At 42.9% G+C, this 21,840-nt stretch overlaps 1 protein-coding gene across 1 annotated transcript; it reads right to left on the reverse strand.

The window, feature by feature from the left end:
- Nucleotides 1-1,981: 1,981 nt before the first annotated feature.
- Nucleotides 1,982-20,277, reverse strand: Rpp30 (ribonuclease P/MRP subunit p30). Its single transcript, XM_052186766.1, has 11 exons — nt 20,168-20,277; nt 19,116-19,171; nt 17,589-17,645; nt 17,139-17,213; nt 15,360-15,431; nt 12,185-12,274; nt 6,153-6,269; nt 5,622-5,651; nt 5,192-5,229; nt 4,614-4,693; nt 1,982-2,409 (listed from the first exon to the last, which is right to left on the reverse strand). The coding sequence occupies exons 1-11, from the start codon at nt 20,247-20,249 to the stop codon at nt 2,300-2,302; spliced, it is 807 nt and encodes a 268-aa protein (XP_052042726.1). The 5' UTR covers nt 20,250-20,277; the 3' UTR covers nt 1,982-2,299.
- Nucleotides 20,278-21,840: the final 1,563 nt, after the last annotated feature.

A 21,840-nucleotide genomic window follows, 5' to 3' on the forward strand; every position in this document is an offset into this window, starting at 1 on the left:
GTGATTCCAATCTCTCTCAAAGATGACTTGAAAGTGACTTTCCTAGATTGTATTGTTTCCAGCAGACTATTTCAATTTTGTAGTGCTAGAGACTGAACCCACAATTCAGTGTGAGCCTCATTCCCAGCTTCTAACAGATTTTCATAGAAATCAAATGACCTTTAACTTTCTGGTTTCAATGATCATATTGAGTCTATTGCAATCTAAGATCTTTTTAAAATCTACATTTTGTCTTTTCACTTGTTTTAAAGTTGGGTCTTATGTAGCCCAGGCTGGCCTTAAACTTGCTATGTACCTGAGAATGTCAGTGAATGAGATTCTCGTTTCTGCATCCCACGTTCTGGGGGGTGGGGGTGGGGGGATATACAGGTTCACATCACCTCCTGGCTTCTTGGTTTTTTTTTTTTTTTTTTTTTTTGTGCTATTTTACAAAATCAGTTTAAATTTAAATCTTCAAACCACCTGAATTTACTGTGGTTGTGTGTTGGTATAGAGATTTTAGTTTGTTTTTTTCCTCCTAAAAGGATAAAAGCAGATAGTGAATGGATACTTTCTATGACAGGCTCTGCTCTAATGCTTCTATGAATATTAATTATTTAATGTTGGCAGTAATGCCATCTGTAAGGAAAAAGATAAAGTGAGGTAGACGGACATTACAGAGTTTTTCTCCAGTCTGTGCACTTTAACGCTGTACTAACTTCCCCAGAGAACCAGATGTTCCAGTGTCCCAAAGTGCACAGCCCAGCACGTAACTGGGGCGTGAGCCTGGGCTCCCTGCTCTTTCACTGACCATTCCGATCTGTTTCATTAGGAAGAAGTGACCAAGTACGTGCTCATTTAACTTTCTATGAAGATCTAGGCCCTCAGCCCACGGATGGTGACACTCACAAGCAGGGTGTTTTCCCACCTTAAGGAATCTCAGTCCACAGACTTGTCTCCTAATGATGCTAGATCCTGTCAAGTTGGCCATCGATGTTCATGATCACAACCCATGCATTTTCTCTACTACTCATCTGCTGATTGATGCCTAGGGTGGTTCCCGTGAATAGTACTCAATGAACCGTCACTGATGCTTGACTTTACATCCTCAATATGCTTTACATGTGTGCACAAACTCCACAGACGCACGGACACAAGACTCCCCCACTACTCTTGCCTCTTTCGTTGTAGTTATATAGGCCAATTCGGCCTCAGACTTGTGATCTTTCTGCTTTAGCCACAGTTGGGAACCAGCACACCTGGCAAGGATTTTCATTGCTATGTATAAAATTAAGAGTACATACTGATGTTTATCACATTTCCCCATCTATTTGAGTATTAATTTTTCTTATTTCTCCTATTACTATGGAAGGAAAAACACATTAAGCAGACGTGAGGTAGCCTCAGTCCCGGACTAAAGCCTCGCTGCCCTGACAACGCGCTTCCTTGTCAGTATTTGCCCTCAGCAGCCATGCCTGAGGAAGGAGCATAAGCACTCTCCTCAACGCCTGCTTCCCATTTTCACAACACCGTTCTTCATCTTGTTTCCTTCAATGAATTCCACTACATCCTTGGTTCCTTACATCAATATGGTACAAATGCAGATATTTATAGAAATGGCTACCGGCTCAGAGTAATAAACTTGTTATTGAAAATTATTTCCGAAGTTTTTTTCTTTTCTTTTTTTTTTTTGGAGCCAAATGCTTTAAACCTTATAGTAACTAGGAAAATCACTCTTAGCTATTGGGAGGTTTCTAACTAAAGGGAGGAATATATCTTATGGATAACTTCAGGGCAGGAGGAAAGGAAACAAGGGGTCAAGTAACTCTTAAGAGCATCCTCTGCTTCTACAAGTTCGGGAGTCCTTCGGGGACTTTAACTCAAGCAGTTCATAAAAGAAGAGCTTAGAAAATAATCAGATGGCTAAAGTCACACCCCCTTACAGGGCTTAAGTCTTCAAAATAACTATTTTTTTGGATAGTAAAATTTAAAAATCCATATGAACCAAGTTAATTAATTGATTTATTAATTTTCAATGTCTTAAAATACTAAGACATTAGTGTACCTACTGTTGTTCATTATTTACATGAAAGATAAAATAGATTTTTCTCTTAAAGTATATCTAAATTAAACTGTTAGTCTTTAAAAAATGCTTCACTGGGTTTTATTTGCTGTTTTAATCGTCTGAATATAAAGCTCTTTTTATAGACTGTTGGTTTCTAGTTTAATGGAAATATCAACTCAGCAGAGTTTTATCTTAGCATTGACTGATGAGCTATGAAGGCGAGAAGGCAGTGCGACGGAGACTCGGGCCTTCCTCTCAGCCCTCACATTTAGGTTTCTTGCACGCTGGAAGAGATTCGTCATCTGCTTCTGATGACCGAGGTTTCTTCACTGTAGAAATAATTCCAAAAGCAGTTTTTCTAGTTTCTGTAAGATAGAAATCACACTGAATAAAGAAAAAGCAGTTTTACTTATCTGTTTTTTTGAGCCAGGATCTCACCATGTAGCCCAGGCTAGCCTTGACCTTATGCAGTCCAGCCGACTCTGATCCCCCTGCCGTAGCCCCCGTTACCCCATATTCTTTGGCTTATAGCTGGTAAATAAAACCACAGAGCGCTCACTGTGCAGATGCCGTTTATGATCTGTACTTTTCTATCATCTAGCTCGTTCCTAAGGATTTCCTCTTAGATAAGCTGCAGAGCAGGGATCCTCCATTGCTCTCTCCACGCCACCCGATGCAGTCGGAACCAGTCACAGGCACCGGTCTAGCATCTGCTTGATGTGAGGTAAAACAGTGGCCTGGTGTACAGCGAAACCTAACATGACTGCGACAGGACACATAAAACCAAACTCATGTTTATCAGTCCTTCATGTATGCTAATAACGAAGGGAAAGAGCTTGTTTTGTATGCTCCGGTCAGTCTGGCAGTAGAGCTGACCTTAAATTTAGACAACTTAAGCACATGTTCCGAGGCCAGGCACTGCCACACACAGTGCAGAAGATCCTTAGCAGTGGTTTTTAAATGTTCAAGATGCTGGGTACGTACACTACAAACAGATTAGGACAAAGGTGCACAGGATAGTCACCTGCTGGATGAACTAAGGAGCACACTGAAAAGTGACACTTGGAGGAAGGGTGGTGAGGAGGAGGAGGATGAGGAAGAGCAGCGCTGCAGGGGGTATGGGCTCTGTCTCCTCGTAGGCCTCACATTCCAACCACTTACACAACCTGTGCATGTGCAGACCATGGAAGAAGTCCAGGAGTCAGAGCGCTGTCTCAGGAATGCGGGGACCGATGGGAGGTGGCGTGAGGGAGCACGCCCAGGAGCCAGCCTGGGGTTAGGAAGGGCGTCTGCAGAGGGCTAATGGGGGACTGGGGGTGTGGGGGTGTAACTAACATGCGCGAAGGGAACTGAGAGCTGTGAGTGCTAAGTGGCAGGGAATATGCACAAGAGACTAATGGGGGAGAGAGGACGATGGAGAGGTGTGGAAGGGCAAATGCTCAAAGCACATTTACTAGAGATGCAAAAATGGCCTTGTGGGCTGCAGAGATGGCTCAGCGGTTAAGGACACTGACTGCTCTTCCAAAGGTCCTGAGTTCAAATCCCTGCAACTACATGGTGGCTCACAACCATCCGTAATGAGATCTGACGCCCTCTTCTGGAGTGTCTGAAGACAGCTTACATATATAAAATAAATAAATCTTTAAAAAATGGCCTTATGTAACCTACTATAATATATTTACATAACCAATCACCGTCCCCCACAAACCCCTTGAGAAAAACCCACCCAAAATATATAACAGTAGATACATGATCATGTAAACCAACACAAGAAACATTCTAAGTTATAATAAATACAAAAGTTACAGTCTGAGGTAGATGGATTTTAAAAAAATGTTTCTGTTTTTTTTTTTTAATGGTTTGATGTTTTTGTTTCTTTTCTGTTCCTGTTATAAAATACTCTGATAAGAGCAACTCATAGAGTAATCGGTTTATTTCAGCCCACAGTGCAAGGGTAGAGTCCACCACAGTAGGGAGATCAGGCGCACAGGAGCCTGAAGCAGCTGGCCACACCACATTCTCAACTAAGGAACACATGTTTGGTGTCAGTGCTCAGCTTACGGTCTCTATTTTATACAATCCAGGATCCTTACCCAGGGAGTAGGTAAGGATCTTCTCACATTCACTAACCAAACCCTCGCAATCCCAGGGGCTCACTGTAATCTAGATAAGCCCTCACAGGTGATTCTGGGTTCTAGATCCTGTCAAACTAACATTACTATTCCTACTTCTGTTTCTGAAACTTATTTATTTTAGCAGGGAGAATGACCATCCAGAGAGAAACAGGAGAGATGTCAAAAGCCTCTGAAAATGTTGGCAGGGGACAGTGTGTAGTTTGAAAGAACACATTCAATAGTCATTCTGTAATGCAAACTACATACAATGCACACAGTACAGGAAGTCAGGCCTGAAATGAAGGCAGGGAACAGCGTATGGTAGAGCTGGCTGAGAAGACACCTTATAGGAACTCTGCAGGGAGGATGATAAAAGCATATAGATGCCAATTATTTGACGATAACCTGCCTCTAACAAGAGCATTCCAAATTTACATAAATAAGAACATGCTCACCTCCATGGAGAAACACGGCTCGGCAATTTGTGGACACGGCAGCCTTGCCTTCGGTTTCAGACAGCCCGAACAGCAGCCCTCTGCCAGGGTCATTAAAGACTTCAACCCAGTGTCAGCCGAGGATGTGAGACAGCACAAACACAAAGGACAGCTCCCCTGCTCACAGCGGCAGACACACAACTTCAGCTCCTAGCTCAACCTGCATTTGAGGAGCCTCATTCAACTGTTTTACCCTGCACAGTCCACTGTCTCTCTTTCCTGCTGCTTAATTCAAAAAACAAGAGAAGAAGAAGGCTACAACTGGTTGTGATTGTTTTCTGAGGCTGCTGATTAGTAAACTTACAACTAAAGGTAAGAAAACATTGGGCTAAACTAGAAAAGCACTTTCGATTACATTTCCTAAGGGAAAATTCTAGTTCAACATGATGGCTCAGAAGGTAAGGGTGCCTGCTGCCAACGCTGTGGCCTAGGATGGATGCCCAGGACCCAGAGAAGGAAGGACAGAACTACTTCCTGAAGTTGTCGCCGATCAACACCCAATAGGAACACAGGTTTTAATCAGAACATTGTGAGGATACAGGTTTGCCACATCATATGGTCCTCTTATTTCCAAAGGCTAAAATAAGAAAAATGGAAAATGAGATGTTATTAACATTTTAATTATTTACAGTAAGGTACAACTAAGTATCCAAAGATAAGTACATTCCATAAACTAAGATTCTTACAATTGTGGTAAGTTTCTAAAAAAACATAACAAACCATATAAAGGGTTGTTTACAAGGTAAAGGGAAAAATAAAATCACTTTATTCTAGTTAATTCACAAATACGAACATTCAAAGGCAAAAAAACCTGAAGGCCAAGTGAATGGGAATCATTTAGCAATTATCACGGGCAAATCAGTTACAGCACCAACAGGCCGATAGCTCAGCGCACTGCTCTGCCAGCTGTTCTAAGGGGACAGGGCAGTTCTACAACCAGCGGGACAAAGACTTCCATGCTACACTTACCCTTTCTGCAGCACTGGACAGAATCACATTCTATAAAACAGAAAGTGAGCAATATTAATCTTACATAATTAAAAAAATAATTAAAGAGTTGTATAGAACAAATGACCAGCAACCCCATTTTAACATTTAAGGCTGAAATACCAAGTTTTGTTTTTAAAGATAAAGTAAATCGTTAAAAAGAAAGCAGCGAAAGCTCTCACGTCACACTCAAGGCAGCCAATAAAAAAGTAGAATAAACTCTAAATAAATCTTAGTGTGGATGAATTAAAAGCTGTAACTTTAATTCACTCAGAGATAACTAATTATCTACAGAAGTCTTTTCATTGTGGCAAACTACAAATCCCTTGTCAAAACTAGAGGCTTTCGGCACATCTTTCCTCCATATCTTACACCTCCTTTGGGGGATTTTACAAAATTTTGTAAAGCTCATTGAAATCGAAGAGTTTAGTGTCTTGAGAATTTTCTACTTAAGGCACGGACACACTGCTTAACTGCCAGAGGCAGAAGGCATCCTCGGTGCTGGAACTATACCTTTCCTTTGCAGATCTGCATCAAATTGAGGGCATTGGAAATTGTGTACCTTCTCATCGTTGCGTCTCTGATAGCAGGACCATAGACAAGTTCAAAGCCCAGGCCTCGCTCAATTGCCTTTACCAGAAATAAAGAAGACAAAATGTAAACTGTCACCGACAAGTACATTAGCTACTTCCCTCAGCAGTCTCTCTCCCCCTCTCCCTCCCCGCTATGCACGTCTCCTACGTGGCAAGGGCCTGGCTTACACAGACCCACGGCTCTGCACCCCTATCCAACATGAGAAAAACAGACACGAGGCTCTACTTTATGACAGAACTTATGTCCGCGGTGGGAAGCTACCTATACAAACAGGAACTGCAGAGGCAGCAGAGGACAGCAAAGTCTGTGCGGTGTGGAGGCGCACAGGGCTACTACCCACCCAGCCCAAGGGAAAGGCTGTGCTTCCCATAGGCAGGGAAACTGAGCCAACAGAGGGCCAAGCAACTTGACCCAGGAATGAAGGAACAGGAGATGAAGACCTGAAGAGGCTGAGGAAGGAGTGCAGGGAACCTCACACCTATGTCATTTACTACACATAGCTGAATAACTGAACAGTGACGGCCACGGCACTGTGGCAGACGCTCACACACGTCCCCATCCCATGTTGTTTAACATTGTTTACGGTTCACTGAAAGCAAGGGGAAACATGAGGGGCTTTTAGTATGGAGGCAAGAATCAGACAGGAACTTGCTGTCATGTAGGCTACAGTGGCTCACTGAACAAGCCCCATGCAGGCAGGACAGTGTCAGTCTCTGTAGGTGAGCTTCAAGGCATCTCACCTCAGTCCCCAGGAGTGGAGGGACTGCTCTCACAGACCTGAAGTCACCTAGCGGGATACAACAGAGGCTCCTTGTTTTCCTTCCTTAACATTTCCTTTTCCACGCTCCACCCGCACCTTTCCTTCGTCCCATCCTCTGGTCTTAAGGCTAGTAGCTTGTAGATTTTCCTACATCTTCTTCCCACTTAGACTCCTCTGGCTTATATTCCTTCTAGGAACGGCATTTGCTACAACAATGTTGGCAGTGCAATTACACATGCATCTCACTTCCTTGCCAGCTTTTATCTTCTTATAGCTGGTATAACAGCTCCTCCTTGTAATGCAAGGCCACACAAGATACCGTTCACTGTGGAATATCTAGGAACTGGGATGAACTTGGTGAAGGAAATCCACAAACATGGCTTTGGTCATTTCTAGCTAACTAACTCCTCAGCTATTTCTTTTGCCAATGTTACTTAGACACAGGAGCTCAATCCCTATTTCCTACCCTCCATCTGCAGATGTAAACTATTGGGCAGCAGGAAGATGGCGGGAATAAAGGATGTGTACAATCTGGTGCTGGGTGATCAGATCCATAAGCGCTTCTAGTTGAGTTTAAACTTTTAAGCTTGTATGTGAATTACAACAAAATAAAGACTCCCTCTGAGAGAGAGGAACAGGAAAAATGGGACAGAAATGTCGGCTTATTTTCTTGCACATATGATTCTGGTCTTGGTACATTAATCAGATTCACTTTAAAACTGCTAGGAAAACTCTTGAGAAAGAAATTAAAGATAATGTGGTATTGAAGGCTATGAGTATTTCTTTGATAAGACTTTACCATTTTAGATGAATAAAATACAGTCATTACCTGGTCTCCTGCTCCTGAGAACATTTTTATGTAAATTGCTGTAAGCTCATCATGGGATTGTTCATAATAATGTCTTTCAGAGAATGACAGAGCCTGCCTGCCTGATTGGCTTTTGTTCTCATGTCTGAACAGGAGAGCCTGAATAGGCAGATGATGAGGTTGTTGGTTGTTATTTTTTTCCTTCTAAGCAATAACAGTCACAATGATGTCATCAAGGGCAGCATGTGATGCTTGGATCAGGAGATACTGGTAATAAAATTCCACGTATAAAATACTTAAGCTAAGCTTTGGAGAAGGAAGAATGGAAATCAATAGTTTATTCCGGGGCAGCACGCCAGAATAAGCGGTGCCTCCGCTGAACTCAGGTCAGCCGGCCTTCCAGTGTACCTGTCCTCAGGTCTCAGCATCTTCCAGCATGCGGGTCAAAGCCACATAAGGAACAGTGAGCTCCCCTTGCGTCTGCTCGCGCTGCCCTGCCCCCCACTGCTGTAATCACTTTCATTTATTTCTTCTATGCTCTTCCAGTTTCGCCATATAAACAACTGTGAATACGTGTCATGTTTTCTTTTTAGTTACCTGAAATGTGGCCTGCTACAGTCTTGTCCTGATTTGAAAGCTTTCCCCTGTCAGCTTGTAAGTTCCATTGTCTTTTACAGCTGCCTAGTACTTATTATAGAGGTGCAAGAGGTAGTGTTTAGAACACCTTTACTAACAGATGTAGGCTTCAAATTATCAGCAGGATAAACACTTGGGACAGCTGAGCTGAATTGTTTCCTCACCTATAAAGGATATGTTCCATTGCTAACCTGCAGTATCTCAGACTGTAACATTCACTGAGATAGGGTCAGTGCAGGCGTGATCATATGAGGTGACTGGTGTTCTTATACGACAGCCAGAGACAGAGAAATTGTTTACAATGAAGACAGAGGATGGCATTACAGTGGTCAACAGATCACCACCAGACAGGACGACTCTCAGAAAGGCTCCTTGTGGATCTTGGCTGAAGTGCAGCCTGCTCACACCCTGTGGAGCCTGGAGACATGCAGTCTGCTCACACCCTGTGGATCTTGGTGCAGTGCAGCCTGCTCACACCCTGTGGATCTTGGTACAGTGCAGTCTGCTCACACCCTGTGGATCCTGGAGACATGCAGTCTGCTCACACCCTGTGGATCTTGGTACAGTGCAGCCTGCTCACACCCTGTGGATCTTGGTACAGTGCAGTCTGCTCACACCCTGTGGATCTTGGTACAGTGCAGTCTGCTCACACCCTGTGGATCCTGGAGACATGCAGTCTGCTCACACCCTGTGGATCTTGGTGCAGTGCAGCCTGCTCATACCTTGCCTCCAGCCATGCTGGGCTTGGAATGGGTGGCGTAGCTCACAAGCCCACATGCTGGAGCCGCTGTAGAACTATCTAGAGGAAGTGGGTTGCTGAGGTTTCAGAGCACCCGCTTCCTGTCCCACCTCTGTGTTCCGGGTGCCTTGCAGTCACCATGTAGCTGCCTGCTGCCTCACCTTCCCAACCGCAGTGGGCGGTGTCCCCACAGTCTGTGAACCAACACAGATCCTGCTTCTATTACATTGCTTCTGTTACATTTCAGCAACCAAAATAACAGATACAAGCTGCAAGGAGGGAAGGAAGGTCTTTTGGCCCATGCTGCTGAAACAAATGTCAGGGTCCTGGCTTTGTCCTTTATTTCTCTCAATTTTATGGCCATCACGAGGCGACGATTGTTGTTTTATTAAATTTTAAATGTGTGTATGGTGTGCATGAACCACACAAGTTTCACCACAATGTGCTGTCTTGGCACGCCTATATAATATATATACTACCTATATGATATAATTTGCCCCAAATAAAAACTAGGCACCCGTTCCTAGATTCCTCTCTCTAATGAAATTAAGTGAGTAAATTGACAGGGACTGCTCTGCTTCCAGGACTGCTCACTCTGTAGGCTTCTAGACCAGATGGAGACTAAATGTAATCCTGGGCAGCCTTTCCGTCCATACCTCCATCTAGCTCTTACTAAACATATGCAAAATGTTCATACCAGAATTTTTTAAAAAACAGATACCATTAAATATTATAAATTCCTCTTGTTAAATTTTTAAAATTTTCAGAATTTTTAAACTGAAAATGTAGGTGGGAATCATGCCAGAAATATCAAACACTTGACAGTAACTCTTCTGTACTTCAAAAGAGAACTGGCGGGCGGCGGTGTCCTGGTGCCGACGTCACGGGCCGCTCTCCTCATGCCATCTTAGCACCCCGCTTCCCTCACACATGTGCTGCCCAACACTGACAACTACCTAATGACTAACAACACTCATCTTGGCCACGGGGAATTCCAGCTGTGATTGCTCCTTTGCATACTTTGACTATTACATGTTACTGTTTCTTCTCAGCCAAGGACACAAAACCATGCATAAGCTCATTCATGCAAATTGTCTAGAAAATAGGTTTCCTAGTTATTAATATGAAAATATTGTTAGATATAACAAAAAATATGCACGGTGAGCTGCACTATTTAATTCTAGGGATGCTGTTTTGTGGAAAGCATTGGCAGTCTGAGACTGATAAAAAGTAGAGTTGAACTTTTAAGACAGAGATTGCTTTTTGAAGACAGGAAAAACAAATACACGAGGCTAACAAGATGACTGTAAACATGGGTCCTATGTACCTAAGTACCAAGTGCTTAGGAGCTGCCCCCACGTGTGGACCATGGAGGTCTTACCTGACAGGCAGCAGCACACCTGAGGAGGCCAGCACACCTGTGACTAAAGCTAGATGGCTCGGGAGCCTTCATCTGATAGTTAGCTGTGGCACACAATAGGGTCCCACCTCTGAGGTGTGGTGACTGGGTTTAGAAGTGCCACCCCAACCTGGCTGGGTTCAGGTTCAGCAGCACGGAGCTGTCAGAGGTTTTCTCATACAGTTTTGGCACTTGTCAAAAACCATCTTAGCAGTATACACTTAGGGGTAGAACCTAAGTCATCTTACATTTTCCGCACAAAACAGACAATTTACCCCCCTCATTGTGTCCCTAATCATTAGGATAAGCAGAAATTCCGCAGGAGCAAAGGGAGACAAAAAGTGACGAAGGTACAATCCTACATCTGGTAAAGAGTGAGGAAACTGTCCACTCTGAAATTAATAGTTGAATCCCCACATAAGTCAGCATGGGGTCCGGAACACTCAGCAAACCTTTTTCTTGGATAAGTCTTTGATAACGTAACTGAGTTCTGGAAGTCACTATGCTAAATAATAATTTTAGCTTCTGGCCAGCAAAGCAGATAGTTACCAGCCGCTCTGACCTCAGAACGACCAAATCAGTTACTGGCGTGAGGTAATGGTATCTTTCTATCATGGAAACGGGAGTGGGGGGTGGGTGGTGGAGCTGCGTGAGACTTAGAAGGCAATACGGCAAATGAAAGATGAAGGTATAGGAAAAAGAGAAAATTATAGATTAGGACAATGAGAAAAAGTCTATGTCAAGAGGGAGAAAAATAAATCCCTGAACACATGGCTATCCCACTGCTCTGGGAGCCAGCACGTCTCAGCGCACTGTAACCTCATCACCATTCCCTGGGCACTTCACAGCGTTTCCCTTTGTATCTCAAGGATTCTTTGGGTTTTTACCTTTTCTTTTCCATCTTAATGTTAATATTGAGGTTTTAAGTATTTCTCATTATTAAAATATGATTTGAGAAATATTTTTCATAAGTTTTAGTTCCTAAACTTTTCACAACACATCTGAATAGTTAACTGACTCGTTTTTTGGGACAAGGTCTAAGTTCGCTGCTGCTGGTCTTGAATTCTGGCTCAGGTGAGAGGCCAGAGTGCCAACACTCAGCTTGATACCTTCCTTTCTTGCGTGCGTGCGTGTGTTCTCTTGTGTATTTGTGTATGCATGGCATGTATGGGAGCCAGAGGTGTCTTCCTCCATTGCTCTTCAGTGTCTACTGAGGCAGGGCCTCACACCTGAACCCAGAGCTGCCTGACTCAGTCAGTCTAGCCAGTCAGATTGCTCCTGTTTGTCCCCCACGTTGAGACTGAAGCAGGCTGCCATGCTGCCATGTGTTAATGCGGGTGCTGGGGATTTGAACTAAACATCTCATGCTTGCACAGAAAGCACTTTATCCACGGAGGCACGCTATAGCTCCACCTTGGAGACTTTCTATTTTAAGCTTGCTTTCTTCTTTTGGTCAGTTTAGAAAACCAAAATTCTCTTTCCAAAACTGTTCCAGTTACCAATTACCCAGGTTCTGGTTCCCTAGGAACATAGGTTTCTTTGTTTCTCTTCTAATCACAGACACAAGTTTCTACAGATCCAAGTTCAGAACACAAAGAGCAACACTTACCACATTAATAGGGGGTCTTTTGAAGTAAAATGGTAATTTCTCTGTTACAGTTATACAAACTAAGTCCACATCTAAATGGGTACAAGCCACCTGCCAAGAAGAAAAAAGAGATTAACAGTAAATTGGCACTTTCTGGAATGAGAGACATGGTCATACCCAGTACACAGAAACATAAACAGTATGGCTTACTCTGCAGATGTCATGATCGTTCGTTCTGTGTTGAACTGTAATAAACCTATGACAGGCCAGTTGCTTACTGTTCTTTCAGGCTTGGATGGGTTAATTCTCAAAAGTCAGGGCCTAATGCCCTCTAACTCAAAGTTTTTATCTATGAATGAGTTGGTTGGTTAGGATCAGTATCTAGAATATTACTTTGAATTATTCCAGAGTAATATTCCACATTACTTTGAATTATTCTATCAATCCAAATGTCCTACTGGTTCATTCAAAGAACTATGTGATGCAGGGGCACACGCCCATGTTCTTAGTACTGGGGAGGCTTAATCTAATATTCCCCAAATCACTAAAATGATTGGCTTATGTCTAAAATAGTTTTGGAGCTAAGTATCCCAGTTTTCTTAGGAAATTTGTAGATTGTATATGAACTTACTAAGCCATCTTGAACCTTTTTAGGAAAGGAACAGAGACATCTGTGATAGCTTAAGGAAAGCTTGTCACCATGAAAATATCCAAGCAGATGCATGTTTGGTTGTTACACAGGGCCCAGGGGTAGGGTGGCCACCCTTTATCCTGCATGTCTTTCATTGGTGTCAGCATTTATGAGTCCACACAAGGAAAACTCAGGTTTGCCAGGACAGAGACGCCCATAAACAGTACCTCTCAAATGCATCTGTACACAGAATTCACCTAAAACTATCACAAATGGAGCTGGTGAGACTATATTTCCAGTGATTCATCCAGTAGGTTAGAGCTAATAATCTGTCATTTAATAGTTATCCCAGAGAAATCTGAAGCTGAAAGACTCAGACTGTGTCCTGAGGATGCTACCTTGGAAGATGCATGAAGACATCTTTCAACATTGTCCTGCAAAGGCAAAGTCTGAACGACTGCAGGAGAAGCATGAACTTGTTACAGAACTTGTTACAGCTACTTTCTTGCCAGGGTGGCGGTTGTCTTAGAACTCACTGTGTAAACAAGCTGGCCTGAGTACAGAGATCCGCCTGCTTCTGCCTCTGAAATGCTGGTACTGGAGTTCTAGTAGTCAAGACCACCACACCTGGCCCACAGAGGTCTGTGATGATTAACTACTTGTTTAATCATTCCTTAATCTATACAAATACTTGAGAACTAATATAATCTTGTATTTCATAAAAGAAGCCACCAAAGGCAGGGTGGTGTGCTTTGTGTGTGCATAGGCATCTTAGATAAAGTTGTGGTTCTGCGGTGTTTCCCTCTGTTAACACAAGTAGCAGCTGGGGCTGAGCACCAAGACCCTGTTTCAGTCTCCTTAGTCAACGGCTCCCTCTACTGGATAAACTCAGGGAAGAAAGATGTGCCTACGGTTTTAAAATTTTGCTTAAATAATGGTCAGCCTGAAAACATACAAAGTAACATTACATGGACTCAATGAGTTACATTTAGAGACACACGTGCATGCAATAAATATTAATGAATAAGTGGCCATGATCTGAACCGGCGTGGAGAGGGTACATGGGAGGTCTGCAGGGAGAAAGGGGAGGGAGAGCATCATTTACAATCTCAGAAATAAACAACAAAGAAAAGTCAACAGTTAAAAAAAAATGGGTGTAAGATTAAAAAGTGTAAGACCAGGATTTCCCCTGCAATACTGTCTGGCAGATAGAACCTCCTTGGGCCTAAAGTAGGAGAACATTCAGAACTCCATCTAAACGTAATTAGATCTCCTTTCTGTCAGTGAAACGGATTCCTTTCGAAGGTATTTCAGGCTTTCCTCCCACTGTAATCATCTAAAGGATGGGGCGGTCTGTCCTGGAGACTAAGTGAGCTCAGCTCTCTTCTCTTCAGAAAGAGCAACCAAAGGTCAATTCTAAAAGGACAAAAGGAATTCAACCCACAGAGGCTCTCAGGAGTACAGAGGGGAATCATAGTGCTATGTGACTGATTGATTCTGAGGGACTTCTGCAAGACTGAGGGCTGACACATCGGCATATGGCTATAACTCAGAGCTTGCAGAGGAGGCAGCCGGGCCAGAGAGGGCTTGCCCTTTTCTTCTGTCAGTGGTAGGAGTAGGTAAGGCCAGAAACTGAAGTGGTTACTGAGTAAAAGAGATGAATTTACCAAGATAAATGTTAAGTGAACAAAGTATAGAGAAAGAAACAGGAGAAAACTCATGAGCTATTTCACACTGACTCCATCAAATGTCTACCAGGATGGCTAAAACCAAGCCAAGCCAAACCAACATGCCACTTAAATATAGGCCCATGACAGTGGTTTTCAACCCCTTAGACAGGGAATTGAAAGATTCTTTCATAGGGGTCATATATAAGATATCCTACATATTGTATATTTACAATTTCATAATGGTAGCAAAATTATAGTGATAAGGTAGTAATTTAAATAATTTTATAGTTAGGGGTCACCATAACACGAGGGACTGTACTAAAGTGTCACAGCATTAGGAAGGTTGAGAACCACTGCCCTATGAAATCCCAGAACCCAGAGTGGAAACAGAAAGTTCTAAGGTTCCAGATGGGGTCTGATGTCAGCTTTAATTGTAAATTTGACACAACCTAGAATCGCCTGGGAAGAGTCTCAATGAGGGACTTACCTGCACTGATAGATCACATCAATGGGGAATTATCTTAATTAAAACAATCAAGATGGGGAACCTCCATCCACTGTTGGAAGGACTAATCCCCAGGTCAGGGAGTGGTGAGGCGACAGTAGTGTCCTGAATTGTTTAAGAATGCAGAGACGGAGCTCAGCACAGGCAGCCACGTGCACACATGCGCAGTTTTCTCTGCCCTGGACTGTAGACATGCTGTCTGCGGCTGTCTGAACCTCCTGCCTTGGCTTTCCTACAACGACGGACAATAAGTAATCCCTTTTCCCCATGGCTTTTTACCTGGTTCTTTTATTACAACAACAGAAATGAAGTGGGATGAACAGGGTACCTACTGTGGTATAACAACAGACTTAGATATGAGAAAACACTACTGTTTCCCCTGTCACTTACATGAAAAAGTTTTTCTGTCTTTGGAAACACTGCAACAATATCATACAGCCGGACCCTTGAAGAAGTTGCTCTCTAGAAGACAAAAAGAATGTTATCATACAGTAACAAAAAATATAAACAGATATCAAACATCCTCAAACTTAAACCAATTCTCCCGCCTCAGCCTTCTGAGTGCTGAGGTGTGAGGCACCACACCCGGCTTCAAGTCCCTGTGCTCACCACCACTCACTTGAGAGCTGACATGGGAGAGCATACATTAGAAGTCAGAGACTGTGGCTAGATGTCCATGACTGAGTCAAGGTAACAAAGATGGGAGCAGTTTAGGGAACAAACATCCTTTTTAATCCAAATTTGTCACCATTCAGAGAATATAGAGAAATGCTAAATTACTTTTTTTTTTTTTTAAAAATAGAACAAAGAGTAAATCCCGAGACAGCTTTCTACTGTTTAAAGAGATCAATTAACTTTTTTCCACTATAAAAAACATGTCTAAACTCTAGAAGCTGTAAGCTTGCAGCTTTTTATGTATGGGGAAGAAGTCACAGAGACAGCTGATGCCCCGTTTCTTGTAGTAAGAAAGAACATATCTTATTTTTTATTTTACAGAGCTCACAGTAAGGAGACTTTGAGTTCAGGGAGACGTTGGATATTTAGAGAAGCGTGAACTTTGCGTACTGGGATTAAAGGAGTGTGCGTGTGCGCCAACACAGCCTGCTGAGACTGAACTTCTGAAGTGTTTGAATTTTTAAAGAACGTGGGATTTTCAAAAGTTGGAATGTTGTATATTATGATACTATTACACATATGAGATCCTGGGGATGAACAAGAAAGGAAAGGTAACGGCTTAACAGTGATGCCTTTGTGTGTCAAGCGGACAAGAGGTCGATTATGCTGGCTACTGTCAACTCGAAGCTAGAGGCATTTGGGAAGTGGGAACCTCAACTGAGAAAATGTTCCCCCAAACTGGCCTGCGGGCAAGCCTGTGGTGTATTTTCTTGAATGATGATTGATGAGGGAAGGCCAGCTAATTATGGGCAGTGCCAGTCTTAGGATGGTGGTCCTGGGTGCTATAGGAAAGCAGACTGAGTGAGACGAGGAGCAGGACAGTAAGAAGCGATCCTCCATGGCCTCCACATCAGCTCCCAGGTTTCTGCCTCAGGCTCCTGTGCAGATGTCTTTTAATGAGGTGGAGTACGATGTTGAATCGTAAGCCGAAATAAACGTTTCCTCTCCAAGTTGCTTTTGGTCATGGTGTTTTATCACAAGTTAAACACTAGGACAGTTCTCAGTGGAGTTAGTTTAGTTTGTCTACTACTATTATTTGGTAGACATAGCCAGATAAGACCATTTCATATGTTGTGGGTAATTCACATGACTGTGACACACAAGCTCACAATAAAAATAGTGCTCAATATACATTAAGATGCCAGCTATAACAAAATACTTTTGGTCTAGGATAGGTGAATACACCAATAAAGCATATGTACTGTTTAATAAGAAAACCTTAAACCTGATAATTTATACAAGAATAAAAAAATACATTCAAATGTATAATCCATGAATGTTGGAATCATGGAACATTTCTTCTTTGTCTGTTGGCACATTTTAGCTTTCTGGATGAGTCACATATTGTGCAGCTTCTACACACAAGGGACACAGGCAGGTGTCATGGATTTAAGGGATACAGGGGGTGAAAGAATAGAGTGAGATGGACTACGACAATATTTAACATTAGTTAATATAGTTTAAGAGGCAAATGGGGAAAGAAAATAAACTCACCAAAACATTACAGTGAGCTGGATCTGTAACTATAATTGTCAATCTAGTTAAGATTTTAATTGGTCTTGATTTTCCCTAAGAACAAACAAACAAACAAAAAACATTATTAAAAACCATAAAGTGCAATTGATTCACTGTCTTTTTACCAGTGGAAAATAGTACAAATTACAAAGGACAGTAAAGATCAAAGTCTGCTTGTTCTGCCAGAATTTATAACGGCTGAAGAAGACACCGTGTTCACCCAGAAAATCACATGATGAGGAATGTAACAGCAGTGGGACTTCGAGAAGGAAGGGTACCAAACAAGAACCGACAGGCAGTAAGAAACCGATGACATGATCCCTGGCTGCCAGGAGGAGGCAGGCGAGGCTCAAGATGGAGAGCACCAGGTGAGGGTGGGCATGTTTGAACTGAATGAACAGACACCACACTTAAACGATAAAATCCTACCTGTACAATCGGTAAAGTTGTGAAGAGTTCAGAAACTGCTACTGGCTTTTCAATTTCCTATAACAAATGAGACACAGATGCTCTGGTTACATGATAAGGAATGAAGCAAAGCAAAACACTAAGTGTGTCTCAGGGGGAAAAAAAAAGAAAGCTAACCTCTGGTATTCAAATGTACTAAGTAGCTTTGCCCTTTCTTTCTTTCTTTCCTTTTTTTTTTTTAAAGTTATTTATTTATTTTGTGTATATGAGTACACTGTAGCTGTCTTCAAACACACTAGAAGAGGGCTTCAGGTCCCATTACAGATAGTTGTGAGCTACCATGTGGTTGTTGGGAATTGAACTCAGCACCTCTGGAAGAGCAGCTAGTGCTCTTAACCGCTGAGCCATCTCTCCAGCCTATTCCCTTTCTTTTTTTAAGGAAAGAAACTAAAGAGCAAAAACTAAGAGCAGATGCTAAGAGCATCTGAGGACAAGAGTAAAGGCCAGACTGTGGTGGTGCATGCCTGCATGCTTTTAATCACAGCACTCAGTCAGAGGCAGGAGGATCTGAGTTCAAGGTCTGCCTGGCCTAGAGAGTGAGTTCCAGGACAGCCAGGGCTACACACACAGACCCTGTTAGAAAAAACAAAACCCTCAAAACGAAAAGCAAATCTTAGAGACAGAAAGGACATACATATGGTTGTTTGCCTAAAAAGAAATATAGACTGACAGTCTATCAAAGAGAGAAATCAATGAGTTCATGAGACCATGGCAACAAAGTAAACTACAAGATGCTATACTTTCAGTTCATTTAGCAGCAATGTACCTTTAAACACCCTTGAAAGTAACTTAGTTAAGATGAACTCAACATTAGGAATCCTTGTGCTGCATTAAGTTTCTCACAAACAAAACAAAAATCATTTGTATGAATATATGTTCAATTGCTAAAGTAAATAAACACAGGGTTTTTAAAGAAATATAGTTGAGGGTTGGGGATACACCTCAGTTGGTACAGTGCCTTCTAAAATGCATAAGGCCTTCGCTATGGGCCTGTAATCTCAGCACTGGGAAGGTAGAGGCAGGAGGTCATCCTTGGTCAGAGTAAGACCTTGCCTCAAAAGCGAAACGTGCTTAGCATGACGGAACCCTGACTGACCGTGTAAACACAACTCTGTTTATTTCTGTCTATTTCTATAACAGTGTTTCCGCTCTGAATGGGAGCTGTGCTACGTCATAGGTTAGGGTCCTGAGCAAATTAACTAAAGGAGGGGGTGAGCTGAGCCCAGCATTCATCTCTTCCTGCTTCCTGACTGAGGAGAAACTGTGACCAGCCACTTCATGCTCCTACTGCCGTGATGGATTCTACCTTCAGAGTACAAGCAAAATAAACTCCTCCTTCCTTGAGTTGCTTTGCAGGTCTGTGGTCATATCAACAGGAAAAGCTAACGAGTACTTACGCTTGTTTCTAGTTCCACTTCCCAACACAGACACACATATTTATAAATACTTGTATTTAGCAACCAATTAGCACGAGAAATTCTACTTTACCCGTTTCTTTTCCTTAAAGTCAACAATGTGATTGATGGCAACAACCGAGTATCCCACTGAAAAGAAGAATAGATCATTTAAAAAAAAATATTCTTTCTTGTTCACAATGATCATACTGATATGAGATTAAGGGTATGGGATGAGAACAGGGATGTAGCTAAGTGTTAGAATGCTTGCTTAGCATACAAAGTCCTGGATTCAATGTCAAGACCTGGAAAATAAGGGGGCGGGGCTGGAGGCCTCCGCTGAGCCCCACTGTTTATAATTACTTAAGGGGAAGGTGAAGGTTCTTCATCTGTCACACGAAGTTAACAGCAGACAGGACTTTCAAGTGTCTACAATAAGAAACAAGGAACACTACAGGCCTGCCTTACCATCACAACAGTTAGTGTACTGTTTTGTGATAAGTGCCCTGTCCCCAATGCATTTAAATCACGACTCTTGTCTTTAAGTTGCCTAAATACCGACAGGATAATAGGCTATTAGTATTAAAATATAATGCATGGTAATGACAAAATAGTGGTCCTTCCTCTTATCAGTCAGCCCAATAACCCCCTACTTTTCCCCCTTCCTTTCGAAGGAACCTGATAATCTATTATCTGGCCCTATGCCAGGCGAGAGCTCACACGATCAATGCTTATCCTCAAGGAACTTAAGATGCTCGAGATTAATAAGGTAACACTCTTCCCTTTCTCTAAGCTTCCGTAGCAGTTCCTGCCCGAGACCCGTTTTCTGTATTTGACAGATGTGAGACTCAAAAAGGACTAATACTAAAAGGAGCCCAGTCCCTGTTTCTAGCATTCATCAGTTCGCATGCTCCGTGCCAATTCCTCGACCCCTTAGGCCTCTGTTCTCTCCCTCTGCACGAATGACGGGGAAAACACAAGCAACAAAAGCTTTGTCCAGTGCCTGAGTTTCTAACCCAATGGATCCGGGTGATACTGCAGCTATTATCTGCGTCAGACAGATCCCACGAGACCTGAATGGCGCCTGAAAAAAACTATCAACAAAGCCGAGTGGAATGTGGGATATCGCAAAGCCAGGAGACTCACGGTGAGCAGCAGTCTCCACGAGTCCGCGCAAAGCCTTCAGATCTGAGCCCGCTCTTAGATCCAAATCTGCGAACGCCGCCATGCTGACGTCCAAGGAGCGCCGGCGCGCCAGTCTGCGCAGCCTCCGTGATGTCCCTCAGGCATGCTGGGAGTTTTAGGTTGTTCCTTGAGCTTTCTGGGATTTGTAGTTTTCTTTTCTCAGTCGTCTTGTGTTTGCAGAGACTTTCCTATCCCCTAGGAGCCAGCCAAAGTTAGTATGTTGGGACCCACAGCCGTCACTTATTCGTAATTTGAACGAGAATGTTTGGTACTTTCTGATGGGGTTCAAATCTCCCATGCTCCTACAATACAGCAATTCAAAGTGACTCATTTTAAAGGCATACATAGAGCGTACCGAGATCAAGCAGAAATTTCTAGGGTCTTGAAGCCTGTGCTGCGGGCCCGGGCGTGGTGGTACACGCCTTTAATCCCAGCCTTCGGAGGGCAGAGACAAATCTTGAGTTTGAGATCATCTTCCTCTACAGCGTGAGTTCCAGGCCAGTCTAAAATACATAGTCTCAAAGGCAGATAAACTGACAATGAACGACGAAACACGGAATGTTGTTTTTCTTTCCTGTTTCCACAGTACATTCCATTTTTTTGAAAATGGCCTTTTTGAAGTATTCAGTCTGTGGCTAAGATTAAACTCTTTGGGCTAAGACAATCCGTTACAGTTAACATCTATAACCACAAGAGGGCAGCGTGCTCTCAAAGATAATAACATTCCCTTAGCCAGAGGACTGACAGGGAGGAGCAAAAATGAAAACATGTTTTACATTTTTTTCATGAGAAACATCAAATATCATTTGGTGTTTCTACTTTAAAATGAACTCTTTAATATTGACAGATCAATTATTCAATAACATAGAACACGATTTTCAGTCTTCTTGATCTAAAGGCCCGTCCTTTACCCCTTTCCATTCAGTCTTTAGTTGACCAGCATGCAAACCCTTCCGCGCATTACTAATAGGCAGCTCCAGCCTCGTGCAACTCAATAGGACTTCTGAACTGCTGGTCTCTCAAATAAGAAAAGTCCACTTATCATGAGCTTTCCCATTGGGATTATACCAAAGTGATGGAAAGGTTTAGAAGCATTTTTAATTTCTGTACTGATCACAAACAGTATGGAGTCTTCTCCTTCTGACCACACTGCTGAAATTGAAGGAGTAAGCAGGATGATGAAGTAGTCAATGAAGGAGTCAGTGAACACGGACATGGTATAGAAAGAGAGAGTGGAGGAGTGGAGGCCGGCCATGACCTCGTGGAGGGGGGGGGGGGAAGAGCCCCAGGGGCAGAGAGGTGAGAGTATGTGGGAGAGCAGTGAGCAAAGAGGGAGAGGAGGAGCAAGTAGCCCCTCTTATAGTGGGCCAGATCTCTGGGGCGGGGCATACCTGGCTATTGCTAGGTAGGTGTGGGGTGGAGCTTACACAAAACCCCAACAGTCCCCAATGTTTGGTTTATTAATAAAAGAAAAAGAAAAAGAAAAAAGAAAAGAAGTGACGGCGCATACGGCGAAGCAGGAATAGGGTCGTTGTTGTGATTTGACTGCTTCATGCTGACATTGGGGCGGCGTGTCTCTGGAGAACCTAGAGAAAGGGGTATGGGGGGTGATTGTCCAGTCTCAGGAGGACTGG

Source organism: Apodemus sylvaticus, chromosome 1 (assembly GCF_947179515.1).
Source record: "Apodemus sylvaticus chromosome 1, mApoSyl1.1, whole genome shotgun sequence".
Classification (NCBI taxonomy): domain Eukaryota; kingdom Metazoa; phylum Chordata; class Mammalia; order Rodentia; family Muridae; genus Apodemus; species Apodemus sylvaticus.